General features: G+C 39.8%; 1 protein-coding gene across 1 annotated transcript in view; it reads left to right on the top strand.

The window, feature by feature from the left end:
• Positions 1-17,329, top strand: part of C8H10orf67 (chromosome 8 C10orf67 homolog) — a 158,705-nt gene that overhangs the window by 85,100 nt on the left and 56,276 nt on the right. Inside the window, exons 9-10 of the mRNA XM_047743397.1 lie at positions 8,548-8,607; positions 9,250-9,429. Of these exons, the coding sequence (XP_047599353.1) occupies positions 8,548-8,607; positions 9,250-9,429 (240 nt within the window). The remainder of the gene's footprint in view (positions 1-8,547; positions 8,608-9,249; positions 9,430-17,329) is intronic.

The raw sequence follows: 17,329 nt of genomic DNA on the forward strand, positions 1-17,329 counted from the left end.
AGAAAAAGAAAAAAAAATTGAAAAAGAAAAAAAAATTAGATTAACTGCAAGGCTAAAAAATCATGGGGAGAAAGCCATGAGTTCCGTGCTTTGCTTTCTTCTCCTCTGGAATTCCGCCGCTCTCCTTGGTATTGAAACTGCACTCCTCGGTAGGTGAACTTGGTCCTGGCTGGGTTTCTTGCTGATCTTCTGGGGGAGGGGCCTGTTGTAGTGATTCTCAAGCGTCTTTGCCCCAGGCGGAGTTGCACCGCCCTTACCCGGGCCGCGCTGAGTAATCCGCTCGGGTTTGCTTTCGGGAGATTTTGTTCCCTGAGCGCTTTCCGTAGAGTCTGGAGGGCGGGAATGAAGATGGTGGCCTCCCAGTCTCCGGCCCAGAGGAGCGGAGAGCCCAGGGCCCCACTCCTCAGTGCACCCTCAGAGAACAGCGCCCAATGACTCCCGTCACCCTGGCCTCCGGCCGCGCTCCGAGCTGACCGAGCCTGCGACCGGTTCAAGGCAACCCCAAGCTGCGAGTCACTCCTCGGCTCTGTCTCTGTAGCCGGCTTCCCTGTTCTAATACCGGTAAGCTCTGCAACACTCAGACACCCCCGATCCTTCTGCGACCCTGCGGGACCTGAGGCTGCGCTGACCCCACCTGGGCTTCACCCCGGTTAAGCCTCTGGAGCGATGTCCCTCAGCGGAACAGACTTTTAAAAGTCCCGATTTTGTGCTCCGTTGCTCCGCCGCTCGCCGGGAGCTGGCCCCTCCCCCCGCGGTCTATCTTCCCGTCGCTTTGGATTCACTTCTCCGCCAGTCCTACCTTGCAGAAAGTGGTTGATTTTCTGTCTCTAGAGTTGCTGTTCTTCTTCTCCTCAATCTCCCGTTGGATTTGTAGGTGTTTGCAATCTTTAGATAAGCTATTTAGCTGATCTCCCGCTACCCAAAGTAGTCTCAGCCTGCTACTTCTCCGCCATCTTGACTCCTCCCCTCCTCTAAAATTTATATGAAAATTCATGGACCTTCCATAGCTAAAATAATTTTTAAAAAGAACAAAGCCGGGGGGCCTGGGTGGCTCAGTGGGTTAAAGCCTCTGCCTTCGGCTCAGGTCATGATCTCAGGGTCCTGGGATCGAGCCCCACATCGGGCTCTCTGCTCAGCGGGGAGCCTGCTTCCCTCTCTCTCTCTCTGCCTGCCTCTCTGCCTACTTGTGATCTCTCTCTCTCTGTCAAATAAATAAAATCTTAAAAAAAAAAAAAAAGAACAAAGCCGAAGGACTCACACAACCTCCTCTCAAGACTTATTCTAGAGGCATAGTAGTCAAGGTACAATGATGTTGGCGTAAGGATAAACATATATATTGGTGGAATGGGATAGAGACCCCAGAAATAAACCTAGTGGAACATATATGGTGAATTGATTTCTGACAAAGGTACCAAGCCAATTTAAGCAGGAAAGGATGATCTTTTCAAAAAAGGATACTGGAACTCTTGGATAGTTATAAACCAAAAATGAATCTCAACTCTTACCTCTCATGTAAAATTTAACTCAAATGGACCACAGATGTAAATGTAATAGCTAAAACCACAGAATTTCTAGAATAAGGTGTAGAAGGGGATTTTTTATAGGGAAAAATGTAAAATGTTGGAGCGATAGAGCAGATAGATTTAGGAAAAACATGAGAAAGTCCAATGTATATTTATGATGAAAACCCTCAGCAAACTGGGAATAGGTAGAGTTAAGGGGAAGTCTCAGTACAATTTTTTAAGTACCTAAAGCAGATTGAAACATAAAACATATCAAATATATGAGATACAGCTAAATCAGTGCTGAGAAGGAAGTATTGCTCCAAATGCTTACAAGAGAGAAGAGGAAGGTCTCAAATCAATAATCGAAGTTTCTACCTCAAGAAATTAGAAACAGAAGAGCAAAATAAACCCAAGTCAACCGGAAAGGAAGGGAATAATAACAATTATAGCAGAAATAAATGGAATCGAAAATAGGAAAACAACAGAGGAAATCAACAAAAATCTGTTTTTTGAAAATAAAACAATAAAATTGACAAACCTCTAGCATGACTAATAAATATGGAAAGAGATGGGTAAAACATACAAATCTCCAACTTCAAGAATGAAATAAGATATCACTATAGAACTTGTCATCTTTAAAAGAATAATTGGAAAGGATGAATACCCAACTTTTGTATCGACATAGGACTGGAGGAGATTATGCTGAGTGAAATAAGTCAAGCAGAGAGAGTCAATTATCATATGGTTTCACTTACTTGTGGAGCATAAGGAATAACAAAGGAGACATTGGGTGAAGGAGAAAAGTGAGTTGGGGGAAATCAGAGGGGGAAAGGAACCATGAAAGACTGTGGACTCTGAGAAACAAACTGAGGGTTTTGGAGGGGAGGGAGTGGGGGTTGGGAGGGCCTGATGGTGGGTATTATTAAGGAGGGCACGTATTGCATGGACCACTGGGTGTGGTGCATAAACAATGAATCTTGGAACACTGAAAAAATAAAATTAAAAGAAAAAGAATAATTGGGAAAACTACAAACAACTTTATGCTCATGAATTTCACAACTCTGGAAAAAAAAATGGAGCAATTCCTCAAAAACCAGTAACTACCAAAATTCAATCAAGATGAAATAGATCATCTTAAAAGTCATAAAACCATAAAAATTGAATTTGTAATTTAAAAGCTCCTGAAAAATGAATTTGCAGAATGTCTAGCTAGTTTCACTAGAGAATCTTACAGACATTAAAGAATTAACACCAGTTTTACACAATATATTTCAGAAAATTAGAAGAGACAGAATCACTTTCCAGTGCATTATATGAGGCTAGAATTACCATGGTACCAAAACCGTACAGAGACAGAAGGCAAAAAAGAAAACTAAAGCAATATCCTGAATGATTTTAAGTGCAAAAATACTCAAAAAATATTAACAAATTGAGGCCTGCTAAGTATAAAAATTATATATTATGACCAATTGGGATTTACTCATGATGTGAAAGTCTAGTTCAACCTTTGAAAATAAATCAATAAAATTCATAAGAACAGGCCAATAAAGACAAGCACACAGTCATGTCAATTGATGGAGAAAAACCACTTGGAAAAAATCCAACACCCATTCATGAAAAAAACTCAGCAATCTAGGAAAAGAAAGGAACTTCCTCAACTTGATGGAGAGCATGTACCAAAAAATATCCTTTATCCTACATCAGACTCGATGAAAGACTGAATATTTTCTTTCTAAAAATCAACTGCCTTTCTGTGTGTTAGGAATGAACATATGAAAACAAAATTTAAAAGTACAGTGTGATTTGTGCTTGCTCCAAAGGAAACATAAATAGATATAAAGCTAACCAAACATGTTTAGTTTCTTTATGTTAGTAATTACAAAATGCTAATGAAAGAAATCAAAGACTCAAATAAATGACATACTGTGTTCGTGGATTGGACAACCCAACGTAGTAAAGATGTCAGTTCTCCCCCAAATTGAGCTCTAGTTTAATGCATTCTATCAAAATCCCAGCTAAGTATTTTTGCTGACCTAGACAATTTAATTCTAAAGGTAAAGTCCTAGAATACCTAAAACGATCTTGAAAAAGAAGAATAAATTCTAAGGATTCACTTTACCTGATACTAAGTTTTCTTATATAGCTATAGTAATCAAAGAACTATGGTATTTGTAGAGGTCTAGACTCATGAATGGAACAGAACAGTGAACCCAGAAGTAGATCCACACAAATATGTTCAACTGATTTTTTTTTGATGTAAATGCAGAAGCAGTCTACTGGTGGAGGGATAGCCTTTTCAACATTTGATGCAAGAGTAATTGGACATCTGTAGCCTCCAAAAATGGACCTCATGTAAACATTATCTACCACAAAGAATAACTCAAAATGGATCATAGATTTAAATGAAAAATATAAAACCATAAACATTTGGGGGAAAAAGAAGAGAAAATCTTTGGGATCTAAGTTTAAGCAAAGAGTTCTTAGTCTTGATACCAAAAGCACAATTCATAGAAGGAAAGATTGATAGATTGGACTCTGTCCACTATCTTAATGTACACAGGCTGGTATAACAAAATACCACAGATCATGTGGCTTAAGCAACAAGCATTTATTTCTTTCAGTTCTGGAGGCTGGGAAGTTCAAGACCAAGAGGCCAGCAGATTTAAACTGTTTAGTGAGAGCCTGCTTCCTGGATTGCGGACAGACATTTTCTCCCAGTGTACTCGCTTGGTCTTTCTTCAGTGGTACATGTAAAGTGTTCAGTAGGTGGGGAAGGAGAGGAAGACTAAGAGAGCAAGAGTTAGAGCCGTCTAGCTCACTCTCTCCCTCTTCTTTTTTTTTTTTTAATCATTTTTAAAATTTATTTTCAGCATAACAGTATCCATTGTTTTTGTACCACACCCAGTGCTCCATGCAATCCGTGCCCTCTCTAATACCCACCACCATGTTCCCCCAACCTCCCACCCCCCCACCTCTTCAGACCCTTCAGATTGTTTTTCAGAGTCCATAGTCTCTCATTGTTCACCTCCCCTTCCAATTTCCCTCAACTCCCTTCTCCTAACTCCCCATGTCCTCCATGCTATTTGTTATGCTCAACAAATAAGTGAAACCATATGATAATTGACTCTCTCCGCTTGACTTATTTCACTCAGCATAATCTCTTCCAGTCCCGTCCACGTTGCTACAAAAGTTGGGTATTCATCCTTTCTGATGGAGGCATCATATTCCATAGTGTATATGGACCACATCTTCCTTATCCATTCGTCCGTTGAAGGGCATCTTGGTTCTTTCCACAGTTTGGCGACCGTGGCCATTGCTGCTATAAACACTGGGGTACAGATGGCCCTTCTTTTCTCTACATCTGTATCTTTGGGGTAAATACCCAGTAGTGCAATTGCAGGGTCATAGGGAAGTTCTATTTTTAATTTCTTGAGGAATACTGTCTCCCTCTTCTTATAAGGGGATCAATCCCATCATGAGGGTGTAATACTCTTATGATCTCATCTAAATTTAATTACTTCCCACAGGCTCCACTTTCTAAGACTATCACATTGAGGATTCCTCATATGAATTTTGCAGGGACACAAAGATTCAGTCCATAAGACACCTCATCAAAATTAAAAGCTTTTCTCCATGAAAGCACCATGAAGCAGGTGAAAGACAAGCTACAGACTTAGAGAAAAGATTTGCAAACCACATATCTCACAAAAGACTAACCACCTAGGTAAATAAAGACCTCTCAAAACTCAACAATAGAAAAAAAAATCCAACTAGAAAAAGAGCAAAGGACATGACCAGACATTTTATTGAAGAGGCACATGAAAAAATGTTCAATATTAGAAACCATAGGGGAAATACAAAATAAAACCACTCTGACATATCACTATAGACCTATCAGACTGATTAAAATTTTTAAAAAGTGGTGACAACACTAAAACCTGGCAAGATGGAGAGAAACTGGATAACTAGGAAAGCAGTTTGATGGTTTCTTTAAAAACTAAACATGCAATTACAATATAACCCAGCAATTGCACTCTTGGGCATTTTCCCAGAGAAATAAAAACACAAACCAAAAAAACTGCACCCAAATATTCAAAATAACTTCATTCACAATAGTCAAAACCGGAAAGCAACCTACGTATCCTTAAACGTGTGGAGGGTTAAACTGTGGGGTACCCATACTCAGAATACTGTTGAGCAACAAAAAGGAATGAACTAATGGTACAGCACCAACTTGGATGAATCTCAGAGGCATTATGCAGAATGAAAAAAGCGATTCCAAAAGGACATCGTTTGATTCATTTCTAGAACACTCTTTTAAAAATTCCAGTATATTTAACATAGAGTGTTATAGGTGCATAATACAGTTATATAACACTTTTGAGAGGATAACGTTTTAGAAATGGAGAACAAACTAGTGGTTGCCAGGGTTGGGGATGAGGAGAGGGGCACAGTAAGGGAGGTGGGGTGTTACAAAAGGGCAGCAGATCACGGCAAAGATGCTATATGTTCACTGTGGTGGTGGACAGACAATCCTACGCAGGTGCTATGACTGACACATACAAATGCATACTAGGGAAATCTCAGTAAGATTAATGGGTTGTATCAATGTCCATATCCTGGTCGTGATAGTGTACTACAGTTTTGTAAGATGTTAACATTAGGGGAAAGAAGGTAAAGAGTATTATACAATCTTGCTGCATTCTCATGCTCATTGCATGAGAATCTGCAAGTATTTCAAAGTAAAATTCCATTTTTAAAACATTGAGGGTTTTTTTTTATTATTATTAGTGAGAAAGCACAGAGAAACTAGGTAACTAGAGAGGTTCTTCAAAACTAAACATACATTACAGAAATTGTATCTTGGATACCAGTCTTTTGCCAGATATATGTTTTTAAATATTTTCTCCCCAGTTATGGCTTTTCTGTCCATTTGCTTAACAGTATGTTTTGGTAGGAAAAGATTTTTTTTGTCTTAAAGCCTAATTTATCAGTTATTTTCCTTTATGGATATTGCTTTATGTATGGTTAGAAACCTTGCCTACCCTGAAGTCAAGAAGATATTCTTGTATGTTTTCTTCTTAAAAAAAAAAAACCAAGGGGCGCCTGGGTGGCTCAGTGGGTTAAGCCGCTGCCTTCAGCTCAGGTCATGATCTCAGGGTCCTGGGATCGAGTCCCGCATCGGGCTCTCTGCTCAGCAGGGAGCCTGCTTCCTCCTCTCTCTCTCTGCCTGCCTCTCTACTTGTGATCTCTCTGTGTCAAATAAACAAATAAAATCTTAAAAAAAAAAAAAACCCAAGACACCGCATCTTTAGATGTATGATCTATGTATATTTTTAAAGATGTATTTATTTATTTGAGACAGAGAAAAAGAGAGAGAGCAAGTGTGGGGAGGGGCAGAGAGAGAGGGAAAGCGACTCCTCAAGCCGACTCCCGCTGAGCAAGGAGACAGAGACAGGGCTCCATCCCTGGACCCTGAGATCATGACCTATGTCTTCAGCAACCCTGAAAGGCTGCAGGTTTTCCATCATAGTTTTAGACAGTCTTGGCACTTCTGTTAAGTTAAAAGCCATTGTCTTCAGGTAATTTTGTTTTACATAGGTTTTTTCCAGAGTTTATAGTTGTTATCTGTGGGAGGGTTGGTTTCATAGGAGCTACTCAGCCATGACCAGAAACATGACTCCCCTCAAATTATGACTTCATACAATAAATATTATGTCGCACACATACCCCCCAACATTTAAAATTATTCATTGGTGTTCCATTGCATATAAAGTAAAATAGAAGCTTCGCACTTCTCCTTGATGTTAACAGCCCTGTCCAGTTCTTCCCAAATGCAATGCTTCATGGACATCAGTTACTATCCCCACAGTCCTCAAGATTTCATGAGGTGAGGCAGACCTGCTTTCTATTGAATTCTGCTCTATCTGTAGATGAGGAATATTTTTGAAAATAGTTATACCAGTGAGATTAATGATTAGAGGTGTATCTCATCATTGTTTAATTGCATAAGTTAGCCAGAATTAGAATCCCTGGCATTAGTCATAGATTCACATGATAAAAAAAAAGCTTGATAATATTGAAGCATGCATTAATAATACATTTTTTGCTTCTTGCAACAAGATGGATGGATCTTAAGGAAATGATACGAAGTGAAGTGAGTCAGAGGAAGACAAATACTGTATAATCTCACTTACATGTGGAATGTAAAAAAATGAAAACATGAACTTATAGAGAATGAATTGGTGGTTTCCAAAGGTAGGATGGGAAGTGGGTGAAATGGGTGAAGGTGGTCAAAAGGTACAAATTTCCAGCTATAAAATAAATAAGTCACAGGAATGTAATGTACAACATGATGACCATAGTTAATAATACCTTATTATACATTTGAAAGTTGCTAAGAGAGTAAATCTCCAAAGTTTCTACCACAAGAAAAAATTATAACTGTGTGGTAGTGGATATTAGCTAGATTCATTGTGGCCATCATTTTGCAATATATACAAATTTTGAATTATTATGTTATAGACCTGAAACTAATATAATATTCTGTGTTGGTGATATCTCAATTATATATATATGATAAAAAGCCTTTTATGCCTGGAAACTAGAACTGATTCTTTAAATCAAAATTTCATCATTACATTATTGAATTCTGGATATTGAATTATCTGAAATTTTTCCAAAACTTTTATAAGACTGGGTATTTATAGCTATCATAATAATATATGGAACAAATTATTACCACAAAAACAAACAATCTATGTTTCTCTATAATATCTATTATGCTTAAAGCAATGAACAAATGCTAATGACTTTAAACATTTACAGCTTTCTTTCTGTTCACCTCTTTGAAGTGCTTTTTCTGGGTACAAATTACTTTTCTAATTCATATGCACCATTATAACTTATGTTCTCATAATAGTGTTAGCAGTTAAGTGGTTTACAATTCTATTCTTTCATTGCTCGAGGAAGTGTTATAGAAAATTCTTTTTAATTAATCTTTGCAAATGATAACAAATGATATGCACCTTCAATTTCGTAGATTAATAAACAGAAGGAGGACATGGAAACAAGGAAGAAGTTGGGCAGTGTAGGCAGCAAGGTTTGCATTTAAATTTAAATTCTTTTGTCTTCTTTTATTCTGTGTGAGCCTTATTTTGACATCTGGGTTGAAGAAGGTATACATACCCTACTGAGACTTTTCACTTTCCAAGATCTGAGTTTGAAGGAGAACATGCTTTAAAGTGTGGATGGGAGCCCAGCAGCCTGATGGCTGAGCTCAGTGAGAGGGGTATAAGCCAACAAGAACGCAAACCTGGCTGAAGGAATGGGAAAAGTGTCCTGGTACACGGAGACTTAGGCTCATGCCCTATCTCTTCAGATTCCTGTCCCTTCACTCCCACCTTCTATTCTCCTAGCTTCTTACAAATAGGATACAGACCTCAAGCTGTCCCATTACCCTACTCCTCAACACTCCCACCTTTCCAGGTGCTTCCAGAAAACACTAGTCTATTGGTATGTTTTTCTTGGTGCAGTGGCATCAGCGGGAGGAGAGGAAAAACAGACCCAGCCTGCACACTGAATCAGGCCAAAAGGGAGTGTGGGACTGGGAAAAAGACCAGATCCATGCCCTTTGGGACTGAAAATTTGACCCTGCAATGCCAGTTCATGGGAGGAAAAGAAAGGGACACAAATCTGAAGAATGAAGTGAGAATCACCAAGCCATTTCTTTTTTGTGTGCCAGAGTCTGAGATTAGTCAAGGGGAAAGAGACTTCCCTGTCCCCGTGGCCCTCACAGCCCAGGATTCCCTCCAGACCTAGAGCCGGTTCAAGACCACACTCACCCACCATCAGTACATCAGTGACTATGAAGACCAAGAAAGTTAAGACTCCAAAGAAATCTGCAAAGGAAGAGCAGCCTTTGGTAAGAACAGCTCCTGTGACTACACCTGCGTCCACACAGGGGCCACTCACTGTCCTCTTAGCACTGTTGCAAGCTCACGTCCCACATGAGCAAGGCTGATGGTCTCCTACACAGGATGCTCCCTACTACTCTGGGTGGGAGGGTCTGGCTGCTCTTTCTACATCATTGTGTTCTCATTGGATCCCTTGACTGCCCAAGAGGATGCCACCATTATCCTCAACGTGGTCCTTTATTTAGCTTAGTTGCTAAGGCTCAGTGGGTCTCTATTAAATTAGCAAGCTAGAAAAGCCACATTCCAAGCACAGTCTTGGGCATATAATTCTAAGTCCATACTTGCCCAATACCTGTCCGAAGCTTACTGAAAATGCACTGAAGAACATGCAGCTGTACAGTCCTTTTGCTCCTATAGTATTCTAAGTTGACAAATGGATTAACTCACACCAACAGGGACAGGTGTGCATGAGTGATGTGCTGTTACTCTCTTAATCCACCACCCCCCTCGCCAAATAATCAGAATTGCCTTTACTGGACCCAAGGCGGTACTACTGGTTTGTATAAAAGAGCACGTTAAGAAATAGTTCCGTGTTGTTCAACTCAGTGTCGGCTTAGCATGTGGACACTGCTGAAATGAGATGTTTAGCATGCAGTTCTTGGGAAGTTTGTGTTTATTTGTTTTTTTGTGTGTTTATGGAGTTTGTTTTTTTGTTTTGTTTTTTGTTCACAAAAAACAAACAAGCAAACCAACACTCCAGCCCCATGCCCGAGTATGCAATGTTGGCGGCTGACCTGAGAGGATAGATCAGCCAGACTGGGTAAGGACTCTAGTCTAAGCCTTGGACTTAGGAAGCATGCGGCCGAGGCTGTGTCCTGTTCCAGAAGGCTCCATTGACTGCCATGAAATCAAGTCCTTTGGTGGTGGGGGGTGGGCAGAGTCTGTGGTCTGAGGCTCCAAGAAGATGGCAGGAGGACTGCCAAGCAGGGTCGATAGGAACCTCTAACCCCAGGACCGCAGCAGCAGGAGGAGCTGCCCTGGTCCCTGCCGCAAGCCCAAGGCCCTAACTAAACCCTGCAGTTGCAGATAAGAAACAACACGGTCCTCAATTTCCAGTTGAGATGGAGCTTCCAAGTTCACAGGCATGAGGGGCGGAAATAACCACTTGTTCTCCCCCACAGAATATGCACGGGGAAGGAGAGATGTGGGCAGACAGGATCGCCCAGGAGCCTCAGTTCAGTGCGATGTCAGGGCCATAGTCTCTCCTTCTAACTGTACTGATTGTTATTTTGATGTTGCCAAAGCCTAACAGTATGTCTTGTTGGCTGGAGAGACTCAAAAGTTAATGTGTAACCATAAGTAAAAATTAGACCAGGGGTGGGGGGGGAGGTGACGTCAGCTGGTGTTTACATATTTATATTAATTGACTCGATTTTAAAGTGAAATATCTTTTTCTAGTTCACTACCATTACTATCATATGAACTTTTGTAGTTCACAATTTGATGGTAAGAATCCCGTTTCACCTTTCCACGTGGTACAGTCCTCACTGCAGACTAACCTAATCTATTATGCACATTGACTTTAATTTTCCTCCTTTTCTCTTTTACATCTTTCATTATAGTGAGGTAACTGGACTTCTTAAAAACTGTCTTTAAAGGGCTTTGTAACATTATCACATGTAAATGACCAAACAGAGAGCTTGCCGAAGGAACTTTTTACATCAGTCATTTATCTTATCTAATTAATCATACTTATTTTTTGAAATCTGTGTCATTCGGTGGGAACGGCACACGTGCTTCCCACAGTGGGGTACACAGTGATAAACTGAGTGTTTAGCTGGTCTGAAAAGCATGCTAGGAACATCGCTGTTTGATTTCTATTTATGAAAGATTTCACAACATGAAATTTGTATTTGTACAGCGTTTTGTGTAAAGTTTATTTTTTGATATCTGGGAAACATTTCAGATACTAAGGTTTCACATAACAAGGTTAGATTGGATTCCCAGAGCTTTTGCCCCTCCCCCTCCTTGGATAATTAGTTAATTAAGGTTGCACCCAGTAACTTCTGGGCTTGCACGGGGTAACCTGGTCTATGCTGACAGAACATATGGTGTGTGCTTAGATCTGCAGAAAGCATCAGCACCCTCTGTGTGGGAAGTGGGACATGGACAAGCCAATCATGTTCCCATTCTTAAAGTTCAGCTAACACAAAGCAATTTGTACAGCATAAGACTTCAGTGAAAACTCTAGAACATGATTCTTCTTTTTAACATTTAAAAATTGTCAGGTGAAATATTTTTTGCAATAGTTTTGCAATTATCTTATTCACCTTGCAAGCTAGTAACTTAATAAAAAAATGTTAGTATAGGATAGAGAATGATTGTTCTAGATCTCTTGTATTATAGGCTAGGTAGGTGAGGAAAAAAAAAAATCTTTATTCCCGAAATTGATCATTGCTCTCCTAGGCAACCCTCTTATTTGATTAAATTGCACATGAAGTTTAAAATGAACATCATCAGGGGAGAAAATAATAAAATCTGTTTACTGTTTCATTATTTCGTGCTTTTTAACTCTGGCCTTGCTTGGTAGAGCAGTTAGGAGTTCTGCAGAGCAGTATGGGAAAGCCAGCATTTGGCTCGTTGTGTATTTGGCCACACTGGGTGGCTGTTTAATACAGAGACAAGATCTCCTGCGCATGTGCGCGGTCTTGGAGGTTGCCAAAGGATACTCACTGTGTTTTGATAGATTTTGTTGACACAGAAGAATTTTCCTTACTGTACTAGATCTTTCTTTTATCAAAAAACTTTAAAATGTAGAGATTATTAAAATCATGCACTCTACTTATTTATTTCAAAATCAAATTCTTCATTTACCACTAAAAATAATTCATCTTTAGATTCTGCTCTCAGAGACCAAAACTGGCAAGCTGAGTGATATTATATTTAGAAGTCAACTGAACGGTGGCTTTTGCTTTCTACAGTAGCTTATTCTGGATAGTTCGATGATAAATATTTTCAGTGTATTTGGAAGTGAAAATATTTTAGTGAAAGTCATATTCAGTATTTGTTGCACAAATGAAAAATGTTTTTTATTAAGAATCACATAATGGGTTTTATGCTTTGTCTTCTTGTAGTGTTCTTGGGGAATGGTGATAGCATTTTATTTGTAGTTTGTTGATACTTCAGTATAAATTAAGGACCTAAGATACAGTTGTGGGAATCAGGAAAAGATAAATTTGAGATTGGTATCAATTTCTGTTCTTCCCTAGTTATTCTCAGCCAGGGGCAGTTGCTAGGTCCTGACCACATGTAATATATCACCCTGGAGGTAATAGAAGTGTGACATTCAGGTGCCCACAGAGCAGCCATCTTGCCCCCACACTGCACGGTGTTGCTTTATTTCCATTTGCTTGGCTTTCAGCTATGGGTTTTTTCAGTGATCCATAACTCATTGTTTATGCACCACACCCAGTGCTCCATGCAATACATGCCCTCCCTAATACCCACCACCAGGCTCAACCAACCCCTTACCCCCCTCCCCTCCAAAACCCTCAGTTTGTTTCTTAGAGTCCACAGTCTCTCGTGGTTTGTCTCTGCCTCCGATTTCCCCCAACTCACTTCTCCTTTCCATCTCCCCATGTCCTCTGTGTTATTCCTTATGCTCCACAAGTAAGTGAAACCATATGATAATTGACTCTCTCTGCTTGACATATTTCACTCAGCATAATCTCCTCCATTCCCATCCATGTTGATACAAAAGTTGGGTATTCATGCTTTCTGATGGAGGCATAATACTCCATAGTGTATTTGGACCACATCTTCCTTATCCATTAGTCCATTGAAGGGCATCTTGGTTCTTTCCACAGTTTAGTGACTGCGGTCATTGCTGCTATGAACATTGGGGTACGGGTGGCCCTTCTTTTCACTACATCTGTATCTTTGGGGTAAATACCCAGTAGTGCAATTGCAGGGTCATAGGATAGCACTCTTTTTAATTTCTTAAGAAATCTCCACAGTATTTTCCAAAGTGGCTGCACCAGCTTGCATTCCCACCAACAGTGTAAGAGGGTTCCCCTTTCTCCACGTCCTCTCTAACACTTGTTGTTTACTGTCTTGTTAATTTTGGCCATTCTAACTGGTGTAATGTGGTATCTCAATGTGGTTTTGATTTGAATCTCCCTGATGGCTAATGATGATGAACATTTTTTCATATGTCTGTATGTCTTCTTTGGAGAAGTGTCTGTTCATGTCTTCTGCCCATTTTTTAACATGATTATCTGTGTTGTGAGTGTTGAGTTTGAGGAGTTCTTTATAGATCTTGGATATCAGCCCTTTGTCTATAGTGTCATTTGCAAATATCTTCTCCCATTCCATGGGTTGCCTCTTTGTCTTGCTGACTGTTTCCTTTGCTATGCAGAAGCTTTGATGAAGTCCCAAAAGTTCATTTTCACTTTTATTTCCTTTGCCTCTGGAGACATGTCTTGAAAGAAGTTGCTGTGGCTGATGTCGAAGGGGTTACTGCCTATGTTCTCCTCTAGGATTTTGATAGATTCCTGCCTCATGTTGAGGTCTTTTATCCATTTCGAGTTTATCTTTGTGTATGGTATAAGAGAATGGTCGAGTTTCATTCTTCTACACATAGCTGTCCAATTTTCCCAGCACCATTTATTGAAGAGACTGTCTTTTTTCCACTATATATTTTTTCCTGCTTTGTCAAAGATTATTTGACCATAGAGTTGAGGGTCTGTATCTGGGCTCTCTACTCTGTTCCACTGGCCTCTGTGTCTGTTTTTGTGGCAGTACCATGCTGTCTTGGTGATCACAGCTTCATAGTAAACTTGAAATCAGGCAACATGATGTCCCCAGTTTTGTTTTTCTTTTTCAACATTTCCTTAGCAATTTGGGGTCTCTTCTGGTTCCATACAAATTTTGTTTGTTCCAGCTCTTTGAAAAATGCCAGTAGAATTTTGATTGGGATGGCACTGAAAGTATAGATTGTTCTAGGCAGTGTAGACATTTTAACAATGTTTATTCTTCCAATATTTATTTATTCCATGAGCATGGAATGTGCTTCCATCTTTTTGTGTCTTCTTTAATTTCTTTCACGAGTGTTCTGTAGTTACTTGAGTATAGATCCTTTACTTCTTGGTTAGGTTTATTCCCAGCTATCTTATGGTTCTTGGTCCTATAGTAAATGGAATCAATTCTCTAATTTCCCTTTCTATATTGTCATTGTTAGTGTATAAGAAAGGAACTGATTTCTGTGCATTGATTTTGTATCCTGCCACATTACTGAATTGCTGTATGAGTTCTAGCAGTTTGGGGGTGGAGTATTTTGGGTTTTCCATATAAAGTGTCATGCCATATGCGAAGAGAGAGAGTTTGACTTCTTCTTTGCCAATTTGAATACCTTTTATTTCTTTTTGTTGTTTAATCACTGTTGCCAGGACTTCCAGTACCATGTTCAACAACGTGGCGAGAGTGGACATCCTTGTCGTGTTCTTGATCTCAAAGGAAAGGCTGTCAGCTTTTCCCCATTGAGGATGATATTCGCTGTCAAACCCAAAGAGTTCTTAAGGATTGTTAGGTTATGCAATTTTATTAGGGAATCAAGGTACAATTTTATTTAGAGTTTTAAAGATCTTGCAAAGGATCTTCCTCACCAATTTCAATGTGGGATCCATCCCTCTGTTGGATATATGAATATATATATATATATATATATATATATATATATATATATACACATATTCATGTATACTTATATACATGAATAATATAATATAATATAATATAATATAATATAATATAATATAATATAATATGTAGTTACCTACAACAAATGCAATGAAGTGTTATGGAGTTCAGTGAATCCATTGGTTAAATTATACATATGGTGAGTGAATATTCAGTTTTATGCCACCAGAAATTTTTTTAAAGATTTATTTATTTTAGAGAAAGGGAGAGAGCATGAGCAGAGTAGGGGCAAGCAGAGAGAAAGAGAGAATCCTCAAGCAGACTTCCCACTGAGCACAGAGCCTGACATGAGGCTCGATCCCAGAACCCCAAGATCATGCCCTGAGCTGAAACCAAGAGTTGCTGCTTAACCAGCTGAGCCATCCACGCTCTCCTCCGGCCAACAGAATTGATTGGCACGAGCCTGGACAGCCTAGATTGTAATTCTGGTTAAGATACATAACATTTCTGGGGCACCTGGGTGGCTCAATGGGTTAAAGCCTCTGCCTTTGGCTCAGGTCATGATCCCCGTGTCCTGGGATCAAGCCCCGCATCGAGCCCCGCATCAGGGTCTCTGCTCAGCAGGGAGCCTGCTTCCTTCTCTCTCTCTGCCTGCCTCTCTGCCTACTTGAGATCTCTGTCAAATAAATAAATAAAATCTTTATTAAAAAAAAAAGATACATAACATTTCTGCTGGTTTCAATGAAATAAGGCATGAACATATTTTTTAAGTTAATTGCTTATGTTAAGATTAGAAAGACTTTAATATACAGTTTTAGATTTTTGTACAGCCATTGGAAGAGCTAAGACAATAAGTATTAGGAAAGCAACAACAACAAAAAGATTTCAGACTGAAGCGCCTAAATAACTGATTGATAGAGCAATAAGAAGTCACTGAAATTTTGGGCGCCTGGGTGGCTCAGTGGATAAGCCGCTGCCTTCGGCTCAGGTCATGATCTCAGGGTCCTGGGATCAAGTCCCACATCGGGCTCTCAGCTCAGCGGGGAGCCTGCTTCCCTCTCCCTCTCTCTCTGCCTGCCTCTCTGCCTACTTGTGATCTCTGTCAAATAAACAAATAAAAGCTTTTAAAAAAAAAAAGTCACTGAAATTTTTAGGAACCTTTGACAATTTCCTACCACATAGCTTAGTCTTAGTGGAAAAATAGTATTTCTTAAGTGCTCTCCAAAAAGTCATTATGAAACTCATAACTGTCCATTCATCTTGCTTCAAATGTCCCTGGATAACCCTTTCTAATGTTTCCACCAAAAATACAGTCCTTGGAATTCCTTGCATGTTGTATCCTTTAAAAATTTTGAAGTTTAATATATTTTCATATAAAAAAGATATAATTTGTAATAGGAGATTTGACACTTATAACATTTCTGGACCTTTCATTTCTTTTTTCTTTTTTTTTAGATTTTATTTATTTATTTGACAGAGAGATCACAAGCAGGCAGAGAGGCAGGCAGAGAGAGAGGAGGAAGCAGGCTCCCTGCTGAGCAGAGAGCTCGATGCGGGGCTCAATCCCAGGACTCCGAGATCATGAACTGAGCCGAAGGCAGCGGCTTAACCCACTGAGCCACCCAGGCGCCCCTGGACCTTTCATTTCTTAATCATTTTTTAAGTAGGCTCCACACCCAATGTGTGGCCTGAACTCATAACCCTGAGATCAAGAGTCACATGCTCTACCAACTGAGCCAGTCAGGCATCCCCCTGGAGCTTTCATTTCTTAATGTAGATCTAAGTGATCTAAGTTTCCATCTGGTATCATAGTCCCTCTTTCTGAAGATCTTCCTTTTGCAGCTCTTAGAGCGAAGGTCTGCTAGCAATGCCTTCTCTCTCCGTCCCTTGATTGAGCTTCTTGAATTTGTGATTTGATATCTTTCATTTAACTTCTGACCATTATTTCCAATTATCTCTTTTGCCCTACTCTCTCCCTCTTCTCCTCTTAAGACTCCAGTTACGCATGTTAGACTGATACTGTCCCACAACTCTTGGATGTTCTGCTCATCAATATTTTTTTCAAAAGATTGTATTTATTTATTTGACAGAGAGAGAGATGATAAGTAGGCAGAGAGGCAGACAGAGAGAGGGAGAAACAGGCTCCCCGCTGAGCAGAGAGCCCAGTGTAAGGCTCAATTCCAGGACCCTGAGATCATGACCTGAGCCGAA

This window comes from Lutra lutra, chromosome 8, assembly GCF_902655055.1.
Source record: "Lutra lutra chromosome 8, mLutLut1.2, whole genome shotgun sequence".
In the NCBI taxonomy this organism is placed as follows: domain Eukaryota; kingdom Metazoa; phylum Chordata; class Mammalia; order Carnivora; family Mustelidae; genus Lutra; species Lutra lutra.